This window comes from Misgurnus anguillicaudatus, chromosome 12 (genome assembly GCF_027580225.2).
Source record: "Misgurnus anguillicaudatus chromosome 12, ASM2758022v2, whole genome shotgun sequence".
Lineage (NCBI taxonomy): Eukaryota > Metazoa > Chordata > Actinopteri > Cypriniformes > Cobitidae > Misgurnus > Misgurnus anguillicaudatus.
Genome location: NC_073348.2, coordinates 7249281 through 7260618, shown reverse-complemented (window position 1 = coordinate 7260618; position 11338 = coordinate 7249281). Strand labels below are relative to the sequence as shown.

Genomic DNA, 11338 nt, shown 5'->3' with positions numbered 1-11338 from the left:
AACATTAAAACATATATTTAGCCCTTCATATATTTTAATTAAAGGAAATATATTCACGTCGCATTGGAAGAAAAACTTTGTTATGAACCTGTAAACAAAACAGTTTTAAAAAGATTAAAATTAAATAGTTTCAACTTAAGTTAATTTTATAAATTATACTTTTTATTTAGCATATGTTTAAAATATACTTTTGGCCAGAGAAATTATAATTTTTTGCCTTATGGGTTTTTATGAAATTATAAAAACGCTGTTTATACACTGGCATTGTCAAAGTTGATACTGGTTTCACATATGGCCAGACAGGTGTCATTATATTCATAACATTTTTAATGGAAAACAAACTCAGAGGGAGATTAAATGTTTTTGACCAGCTCGTCTTTATCTCAGGCGGCAAGTGCATAATTTATACCATTGAACGCGACTTGTGCATTAAGACTGCAATATTACATACCTTATAGAGAATATGCTGCTATAGGCAAGTAGACGAGCCCAGCATATAAAAGTTTTGCATTAAGTGTTTCCCATAATAAAACATAAAGACAATGATTTATTACGCGGCGCAGCCATAAGGCATTAAGATATAAAAAAACAAAAGTTCAGCAGCTACAAACGAAAAGTTCAGTACAAACCTAAAAAAAGCATATTTACAGGTAAGCAGATGAAATCAGAATATAAAAACCAATGAGTTTAAATAACTTACGTGTTAGTGTTTTTCTTATATAAACCCGCATTGAACGTATCTTTGTTTTAGGCTAAACTTTAAATGGGCTACGTTATTAAATGTCCTAGTACATCACATTATTTTTCATCATCTTACAGGTTATAAAGTTTATTGTAAAGGCACTCGGGTTACTTCTGTCAATTGGCCCAATAAAATCAAAACTATTTTTTACAGTTTTGTCTATGATTAGATGATAAAGACTAACAAACTTCTTATCATTCCTCAAATACATGAAACATAAGCCTTTAGTGTTTGAGTGAAGAGAAGACTTATTCATATAGTTCTTTTGCGTTTCAAACACGCAGACGCGCTCATGACAGATGTATGTGGGACTCCATTCACCGCAGAGGCTTCGTCTTTTAATACTTTTCATCTGTTAAATATTTGCTACGCATAGGCAGATGCGACTCCTATATGCAGTTTGAGTGCTGATCTTCATGAATGAAACAGGAATATTCAAACTAAATGTGTTCTTTCAATCCGCTCAAAAAGAGTGCGTACGCACAGTGGAGAGCATCCGTACGGTGCGCACTTATTTACGCCAAGTTTGTTTTTTATAAATCCCACTATGTGCGTGGAAAATTGCGTACGCATATTTCTGTGATCAGACATTGCATAATCAGTGTAAACATGTCACTTCCTGTTGCCAGCTCGTGGCGCTATGACCATAAGTGACTATTGACATGAAGATGTGTTCAGTTCAGGACTCTTATCAATTATGTGAAGTTTGGGACAAATCCGACATTGCATAATCATTATAAACATGTCACTTCCTGTTGCCAGCTGGTGGCGCTATAACTATAAGTGACTATTGACATGAAGATGTGTTCAGTTCAGGACTCTTAGCAATCATGTGAAGTTTGGGACAAATCCGACATTGCATTATCATTGTAAACATGTTACTTCCGGTTACCAGCTGGTGGCGCTATGACCATAACTGACTATTGGCATCATAAGTGACTATTGACATGTAGATGTGTTCAGTCCAGGACTCTTATTAATCATGTGAAGTCAGGGAAAGATCAGACATTGCATAATCAGTGTAAACATGTCACTTCCTGTTGCCAGCTGGTGGCGCTATGACCATAAGTGACTATTGACATGTAGATGTGTTTAGTCCAGGACTCTTATTAATCATAAGAAGTTTGGGACAGATCCGACATTGCATAATCATTGTAAACATGTCACTTCCTGTTGCCAGCTGGTGGCGCTATAACCACAAGTGACTATTGACATGTAGATGTGCAAGGGAACCTAGTGGGTTCGTGTCAAAAATGCCATTCATTTAGTCTGCCGTTGTAACCATAGTTGGGGCGAGGGATCGTACGCCTTTCGTGTCAACCATGGACGCGTTAAACCGGTTACAGAATGGACACTTTCAAAATTTCAAAGATTTTACCTGCAAGGCTAGTTCTACCAGGTAATGGACACCTCTAGGGGTGCCATTGAGTTGCGAGACCACCCCCCTCGACCCCCACTGACACGGATCCACTATTTGTCCATTTGCCCATTATTGGTCCAGATTTAGCGCCACACCCCTCCGGACCCCCGGACACGCCCCCCAGGACACGCCCCCACTGACACGGACCCACTATTTGTCCATTTGCCCATTGTTGGTGCGGATTAACCCCTTGGACACTCCTGACCACCCCCCCGACCCCCCCCATGACACAAACCCACTATTTGTCCATTTGCCCATTATTGTTGCGGATTGACCCCCTGACCCCTCCTGACCCCCCACCGACCCCCCCATGACACGCCTAAGGGCACAGAAAGCCAAGGGCGTACACTAGCCAGTTACGGATATTGAGCATGGACGCGACTTCGTGTACGCTGCGCGCCGGACCCCAAAATTTTTGCCCACCCGACGGGCGATGCGGCACGTGACCCCGCCCACCCCGAGTCGGTGAGCGGTCGGTTTGCCCCCCTGCCCCCCCCACGAGCCGAGCAAAGGGGGGTCGAAGTTATTGGCTTTTTGGTGTGATACAACACTTCGACACAGGGGGGCGACTGCACCCCCCGTCCATGGACCCTCTATTTGTCCAATTGCCAATTATGCTCGTCATAGGTCCGGCCACACCCACTGACCCCCCCCAAAGTCCACGGACCCGTTATTTGTCCATTTGCCCATTATTTGTGCGGATCTTGTTTTTTGGACGAAATTTTCGACCTCGCCCGATCTCCACCAAATTCGAGCCGCGCGTAGAGGGGGTCCACCGTAAGACGGGAGCGTTGGTCCCGGCAGTCTAGCTCGTTCCTGTGCCGAGATAGAGGACTGACACGTGCGTGTAAAAAGCTTGCCATTGGACGAATAATGGGTTTGTGTACATTTTTGCCTTCTCGGCCTAGGAACGTCGTAGAGACACGGGGTTGGTGTCGTTGAAAAGGTCTCTCCGTCCCCTTTTCAACGCCACCAGCCACGAGTCTCTAGGACCTTGCGTTCGGGAGATATAACACATTTGTCCTCACATTCAAATGCCCCTAGCTCCGCCCCCGAACGTCGGCCACACTCGAATCGGGCGCCGTTCGAACGGTCTCTCCGTCCCCTTTCCAACGCCACCAGCAACGAGTCTCTAGGACCTTGCGTTCAGGAGATAGAACGACTTTATCCTCATGTTTAAATGTCCCTAGCTCCGCCCCCGAGGGTGCCACGACCTCGGGCTCGTTGAAAAGGTCTAGTTCATGGCTTTCCAATGAACCCTCGGTCGAGTCTCTCCGACCTTGTCAGGCCGAGAAAAAGAGCCCCAAACTTTGGGCCCCTTCTCTGGCAAAAACAATTGAGGGCAAACAGTTAAAGAGGCCGTATTAAACAGTTTAAGAAAAAGAAAAAAAAAACATCTCGGCCCAGGAATGTCGGCGAGACATCCTCCCCACCTGTGTTGTTAAACGGTGACATTGCATGTTATTTACCATGCAATTAAGAATGTGACACAATGTCACCTGGATCAAAAATGCATCCATTATGCAGTTATATTGCATGTTATTTACCATGCAATTAAAAATATGAAGAAACAACCAAACACGTGATTAAAACACATTTAAAACTTTATTAAAACACAACAACAACAACAACAATATGATTAAATAAAACTGATCTAAATTGCCTCCAGTGTGGGGGACCCTGGCCCTGAAACAAAAGAAAGATTAAACTTGTTAGGTTCTGAAATGATTTCCTTTATCAGTAACACAATTAAAGGCACAGCGTCGATTTGAAACATACCTAGGACCATCTCGCCATCCATGGAGTCCAGCTCCAGTAGCTGGACAAACCCTATGGTTTCTGGCACGAATGCTGGGGCGTCCCACTCTTTGCACGAAAAACGAAACAAGATAAGCAAAATGTTAGCTTTCGTTTAAGTCTCTGGACCGATGACTTGCTAGGAAAGTAGTGATTCGAAATGGAAAACCTACCGGAGACCTGTTCGATCCCCGCTCTGGCCTCAGCATCGCCATCCAGGGTCACTGTAATGAAACAAACATTAAATTTCTGTATCAGAAGGAACGACAAAGGGCCACACAGGGCGTTGTCTCGAGGCCTACTCAGAAAATTACTGATGGCCATGCCGAGGTCAGGCGAGGAAAGGCCGCTCCCTGGAACGCCCTCTGACACCATGCCAGGAATGTCTGAAATGACACAACGAGGGAAAACAAACGTAAAAGTTTGTGTTTTGAGAACAATGACAGAGATGAGCTGAGAGCAAAGCGGTGACATCAGACTCACCCATGCCTATGAGGAATTCCTTCAGCTCCACCGCAATCTCCTCCACGACTGCACTGGAGTGTGGGCTCATGGGGGGTGAATTGATGATGGGGTGTGGTGAGGAGACAGAGGGTGCAGGCGTGAAGGAGACTGCGGGCGTGATGGAGGGTGTGGGAGCTGAAGGAATTCCTTCATCCTCAGGGGCTTCTAAAACATGACAAAAAACACACACACGATTAGCTTTACTTGCTGTCTCTGGAAAGACAATGGAGCAAAGTCCAAACAGGAGTCTCTGATTGACACCTACCAGAGGGTTCCACGAGCGGGACATCGGGGCGGCTGGCCTGCAGGTCACGAAGCCTCTCCATGGTCACCTCCCACTGGAACTGTCGGACAGCTCGCCGAAGCTCCTTGGCCTAGGAGACGAAATGTGTTTAAAACCTGGATCGTAGAGATTTACCGGCTATCGACATTTCAACGAGGAAAGTTTAACGGTAGACTCACCGACAGTTCCCGGTGGGAGTTCGCAAAGTGCGGCCGGATGTGCTTTAAAGTCCGGCCGCAAAATGGGCACGGATGGAAAGGCTTCGTGACCTTCCTCCGGGAAAACAGGACCCACAGCTGCCTCTCCCGGAGGTTGGCAACACCGTGCGTGAGGCGCAGGTGTTGCCTCATGTTTGCTATTAGTTTTCTGCACAGGGGGCAATGAACCTTCACCATGTTCTGAAATGACACAAAAGAGGACGTTAATAACAACGATGCGGGCTGTGAAACGAGAGCAAAGTCGTGTTGTTTGAATGCAATAGATAAGCCTTTTAATGCAAAGCTAAGCGTATGCATAATGCGACCGGCACTGAGATATGACAGTGTCTAGATGAGAAAAGCACAGGTCCGAGCCCAGAGTCACGTTGCAAGGCCTATTTGTTGCAGTTAAACCATTTAAACAGAAGCCACAAGCCGTAAACTTTAATGTTTTGGCCAAAAGCTTATTACCTTTCACTCTAGATCAAGTTTTAAGTTTTATTTTTTTTTCAAGTGTTTTAAATTAATAATTGTCATTGATCGTTTAATTATAAGTTTTTCTTTGTTTATTCACTTGGATTTGTTGCTACTGATTGTATTTATGAATAATAAATTTATTTATAAAATTAAAGCTATTTTAGTTGGGTGTTTTTTCATATACCTCCGGGACGTCCTGGTCGGGGACGGCGGGCAGGGTGACGTCCTGGTCGGGGACGGCTGGCGGGGGTACGTCCGGCTCGGAGTCGGCGGAGTCCCGGGCGGTCGTGTGCCCGGGGACGGACAGCTCCGGAGAGCCCGCTTTCGGAGAGCCCCGGGTCGATGAAGGCACGACCGAGGAAGAGGAGGACAATGGCGATCGGTCCGGGCTTTCCAGGTGGGTGGGGTAGGTTTCCAAGCTCTGAAAGAGAAGACAGAAAAACAAATTAGCATCGACACGAGCCCAAACGCGCTGTCGACTCGAACTAGATCTACAGCAGACGACTCACCGATGGAGAGTCGAGGGTGGACACCCCAGACTCCTGGAAAGGGACCTTCTCCTCTTCCTCGGAGCTGCTGCTCGACGTCGACCCGGACGGCGAGGCCTCCTTTGCCCCGGCGCGCTTCCCGCTCCGGCCGCGCTGTGTCTTGGCCTTTCGTTTGGTCCCCGCCTCCGAGCCGGCCGCCTTCTCCGGCGACCCATCCTCGCCCAACAGCGCCTGCTCGAACAACCGACGGTGCTCCACGGCCTGCCTAGAATTAAGGTTCATGGCGTAAAATTTGTCGGCCGTGGAGGTGTCGTGGCACATGAACTGTGCCACCTTCCGCCTGTTGTCCGCGCTGTGGCTGTTCTTGGCCTGAGAAAGAGAGAAGAAAAGTGCACGTCAGTACGGAGCAAACATCTAGAAATCTACGTAGGACGGACGGGTCGGACGCTTACGTGGGTCGCGATGGAGGTCCGGAGGTCCGTAAAGTTGGGGTTCCCGGGAAGCCCCATCGACACCCAGGCCCCCTGAAAATAATTGTTCAGATTTTTGCAGGGGTTGGGTGTCGATGTGAAAAAAAAAACGTTGCGTTCTTGCCGCCGACCAGGCGGTTCCTGAGGGCCAGGAACCTCCGCAGCCACCCGTACTCCTCCTCCGTCGCCGACAGCTGGGCCGGGCCGAAGGCCTAATTAGTCTTGTGGAACTTGACCTACGGAAACACAAAGAAAAGTGTGAGAAAAGAGCGAGACCACTCGCGAAAATATGCTCGCACTGGGGAAACGCTCACATTAATCAGGTACGACCCGGTGCTGGACGACTTGACGGCCTTCTCCACCTCCGCGATCGTCAGGTTCTGACAGACACCACATATGTGCCCGTACATGGAGGCGAAGAAGGCCGTCAAGTGCCCGTAGAAGACGAACTGTGTCTTCTGGCAGAGGTCCTTCTCCAGCTTGTCTGCGGATACAAAAGACAAACAAAAGGGTGAGTAAAATCAAACGGTCTAAAAGCAAGAGAAAGGTTTGCCGACGTCGACCTACCGAGGATCCGCGGGATTGCCTTTTTGGCCTCCGCGTTGCAGCGACGAAGCACCTGTTTGGAGATGAGTTGGCCCTCTTTCACCTCCTTCACCTCCATCTGGTGCATCGTCACTGGCCGCTTTACCGACCGGAGCAGCATCCTGACCTCCCGTCGGACCCTCGTCATGGCATTCTTAGACAGCCGGCAGGTTTTCGGAGGGGTCTCGGCCAGGAAGTCCAAGAACTGGGCCACGTTTTCAGGTAGTGGTTTACCGTCGTGGCCGTGATCTTGGACCTCCCCAGGTTGCCGACCCACCTGCGAACACACACAAAGAACTGGTTAATGGCGACACGCTCACGTCGTACCGACGGCAGAGAGAGGGAGCGCGACGTACCTCCGAATCCTTTCTGGGTCGTCTAAGAACGCCAACGTCTGGAGCCTTCCCTGGCCCTCAGCCATGTGGGCCACGAAGGATCGGATCCGGAACACCTTCCCGCTCACGTTCTCCTTCAACTTCCGTGACGGAGCCGGTCCCTCCTGGTGCCGCCTGTAGGACTCCAGGAGCTCGTCTGGAGAGAAACAGAAAAAAAGAGACAAAGGTTAGCGTGACAGACGATCGACAGGAGGATGCCGGCTAAAGGCGAGACCTCTGAACTCACTCAGAACCGCCACGTGGTCCGGGAAGTGAGCGGGGCTTCTCTCTCCGAGGTGTTCCGCCTCCGTGGCCCGCGAGGTCGACGGCCCGGACTCGGGCGAGCGCGGCGGCGAGGTGACGGCCGGAGTCGCTGCGTCTTCCTCCGCCGGATCCTCCAGTGCCTTCAGGAGCTTCGTGGTGACGTCCTTCACCTGCTGTGTCTGATGGGCACTGGGCCGGCGGATGAGGCGCTTGCACCTCCGGGTCACCTCCTGCAAGGCAGAAGACAAGGCGTCGACCTGTTTGTTCAGGTCACTGACCAGACCCTTCAGCCTTGTCTTCTGCCTCTTGCACCTCTCCGTGCAATCGTGCTCGTCCTCGTCCCGTTCTTCCTCTCTCGGGAGCGGCCGCCCCTTCGTCCTCGAGATCAAAGGCAGACACCATAGGCACCACCGGGTTGCTGGCTCGCAGGACGGCCAGGTCCCATATGACCTTTGCCTTCTTGCAGTCGGCAAAGGCCACGCGGCGAGCCTTGGCCGTCAGCTCGCTGTGCCCCCGGAGATGCCTATCCAGTCTGGAGGTTTCTTTGTTGCAGCCGGCGACAGGGCAACGTCCCTTACGGACGTTGACCCTGCCCGACTCTAAGGCCAGGAGTAGCCTCCTCTCGTCTACATTCCTCACCTTGTGAGAGACTTTCAGATGTTGTGAAAGCTGGCTGTAAGACCTATAACATAAAGGGCACTGGCAAGACATAGTTGTTATTCTTAGCTGAAACAGTTGAAACAGAAAGAATGGGGAGGGCTAGAGAGCAGGGGTTATATACCTGTGACAGATGGGGCGGAGCTCCGGCTGTCCGATTTAGACCAGAAAGCCAAGCCGCTTCACTTTCTGGTCTATTTTTGTTCACTTTAGACCGGAAAGTCAAGCGCTTCACTTTCGGGTCTATTTCTAAAGTTTTAGACCAGAAAGCCAAGCCGCTTTCCTCGTTCGAGTCTTCCCAGGCCGAGAAAAAGAGACCAAAACTTTGGGCATCTCACAAGGCAAAAACAATTGAGGCCAAACAGTTAAAGATGCCGTAGTAAACAGTTTGTTTTAAACACGAGAAAAAACCCAAGTCCAAGACATTTTTTACCCATATTCAAACACCCGTAGCTCCGCCCCCGAGAGAGCCACGCCTACGATTCTGGACTCGTCGTAAAGTACTCTTCCTGGCCTTTCCAACGAACCCACATACAAGTCTCTACTATATTCACCGGCAGAGAAATCGAGCTCCAAATACAGGACTTTCTTGCCAGTTTTCAAAAATGAAAACCACTATCTCGGCCTAGGAAAGTCGTAGAGTGGCGTTCGAAAGCTCCCCACGGCCCCTTCAAAACGCCACCACCCTCGTGTCTCTAGGACCTCCCCTTCCGGAGATATGAAAAATGAGCTTTTATATTCAATTTCACTTAGCTCCGCCCTTGAGCAGTCCTTTTTCACACATTTTCTGTTTTTGATTACCCGTGGCTCCGCCCTGGAAGGGGTCACGCCCTCCGCCTTGAGTTCGTAGGAAAGACCAATTCCAGACCTTTCCAACGAACCCTCGTTCAAGTCTCTACGACCTCCCTCGGCCGAGAAATAGAGCCACGAACATGGCTTTTTCACCCAATTTTACACAAAAAACGCCTGTCCAAACCCAAAAAACCTTCTCACAGAAAGTTTACCAGGTGAATCTGCGTCGTCCGAAACGCCTAGAAAACTTGGTCCCTGGTGACAAAATTTTGCGTCCCATACTAAAAACACGAAAAAACTACGAATTTCCGAGCGTCGCCGAAGGGCCGCGGAAGGGTCTAGGTGCCCCAAATTCGGGGCCCTGGCTCGCAGAGTGCCCCTCTACGGCATGTCCGAAGCTCGGTGTCGTGGCGCGAAAAAAAAAACGTAGGCCGGCGTCCAAAACCATGAAATTCTCCCATTATAATTCGCATAGGCCTCAGGCTTCACTTTTTCGTTGCTTTTTTGGCATCTTTTTTTTCAGGAACATCGCAGCGGCCTGTGCTTCGGGGGTCCGTCTAGGGTGACCTCCGTGAACCGGCGTGCAAAGTTTCGACCCCGTACGCGAACCCGCTACGAATAGCGGGAAACTGTCTCGTAACCTGCGCCTCCGCCGTAAGCCCTGAGCTCGCCTAAATCGAAGAGCCGACAGCAGGCGAGCGCCCCTTCGACATATTCGAGACCAGCGCGCCGGCGGCCTGTCACGTGCGCGCGGCTCCGACGCGAAAATCTAGGGTCAGGGTTCGTATCTTGGCTCGCGAAAGGTTCTCGGCCACATCCTTCCGTACCCCGGGCCGGGACGCCGGTGGGATGTGACGTCGGGCGTATCGGGACCGCGCGATGGCGCGTACACTTTTACATTAAACCAATGCGTTTTTCCGTAATGGGTCTGCGTACGCGCGCCCCCGCGGCCCCGAACGGTGTCGAATCCGCACGCCTCGAGGGGTGTCTCCTCGTGGGCCTAAGAACACGCCAACGCCACGGCGTCGAGGCTTTCGCGACTTTCGAAGCGCCGTACACGAACCCGTTATCCTCACGTATTGGATTAATGGGGAAGTTGGATTTCCTCGGGAACGAGCCGCGGGCCCGAAATCGCTCACGGCGGCTATCCGAGGCCCCCTGAACGACATATCCGCGAGGTGAGCGTCTGGCTACGTTTTAAGACGTAGTTGTCTGAATGCTTTCAAAATCACTCTTCAGGATCCTCTTGGTGTCCCAGACCACCAGACCATGTTAAATGCTGTTTGAGCTCCGTTTCGCCAACTTTTTTTCTGAACGTCTCAGAAGTCCGCGCTTCGGGGGTTCGTCTAGCGGGACCCCCAAGTGCGCGCGTGCCGAATTTCGACCCGATTCGACACTGTACACGAACCCGCAGCATTTAGAGGGAAACTGTCAGGATTCCCGCGGCGGCTGGGAAAGGCCTAAGCGCACCGAATTCGACGTGAGGCCTGTTGGAGATCTCCCAAACGACGTCATCGAGACCCGTGCTCCGACGGCGTACGGCGCGCTCGCGGCTCTCTCGCGAACTTGCTTAGTGTAGGTTTCGGAAGTCCGCTCCCTGCGGGTCAGCGTTTCGCGATCCGACGCATCTCGGGGTCGCGGGGACGAGTTGACACGAACCCTCTACGAAAATAACATTGGTTTAATGGAGAAGTGTCAGTGGCGTCACGCGGCCCCGTAAGGGCGCACGGCTCCAAAACGCACGCGGTATCCCGGTGCCGCCGGCCCAGCTGGGGAGTCCTGCAGTCTGCCCGCAGAGAACCCTTTGTGAGCCTACTTGCCAACCCTAACCCTAGGCGCTTTGCGATCGCACTAAGAGGCACATCGAGGGAGCTGTGGGCAGGCCGCACGCCGAATTTCGGGCGCCTAGGCCTTTTCCCGGCCTCGCGGGGGCACTGACGGTTTCCTGCTAACGACCGTCTGTTCGTGCCGGAGTCGGATCGGGTCGAAATTCGGCACGCTGAATGTCGGAGGTCTCACGAGGCGTACCCCAGAAGCGCGGGACGCTGCGACGTTCATGAAAGAATAGATAAAAAAAAGCAACGAAAACGCAAGGCCTGAGGCCTATAGAGATTATAATGGGTGAATTTCATGTTTTCGGACGGCGGACAAATGGTTTTTTTGGGGTGCGAAAATTTGTCACCGGGGAACAAGTTTTCTAGGCGTTTCAGACGACGTTGATTCACCTGGTAAAATTCTGTGTGAAGGATTTTAGAGTTTGGAAATAAAGCTCAATTTGGGGCTTTATT

General features: G+C 50.7%; 1 protein-coding gene across 1 annotated transcript; it reads right to left on the bottom strand.

Moving 5' to 3' along the window:
- Positions 1–4791: 4791 nt before the first annotated feature.
- LOC129447502 (uncharacterized) lies at positions 4792–6594 on the bottom strand. Its single transcript, XM_073873666.1, has 5 exons — positions 6361–6594; positions 5930–6277; positions 5605–5841; positions 4926–5144; positions 4792–4884 (listed from the first exon to the last, which is right to left on the bottom strand). The coding sequence occupies exons 1-5, from the start codon at positions 6415–6417 to the stop codon at positions 4792–4794; spliced, it is 954 nt and encodes a 317-aa protein (XP_073729767.1). The 5' UTR covers positions 6418–6594.
- Positions 6595–11338: the final 4744 nt, after the last annotated feature.

Bases quoted from the DNA above. Each gene is read 5' to 3' on its own strand.
- LOC129447502 (XM_073873666.1), bottom strand. From the start codon at position 6,417: ATGGGGCTTCCCGGGAACCCCAACTTTACGGACCTCCGGACCTCCATC. The intron at 6,278-6,360 runs GTAAGCGTCCGA...TCTCTTTCTCAG, and splicing joins GGACCTCCATCGCGACCCAC to GCCAAGAACAGCCACAGCGC. The intron at 5,145-5,604 runs GTATATGAAAAA...GTGTCATTTCAG, and splicing joins CCGACCAGGACGTCCCGGAG to AACATGGTGAAGGTTCATTG.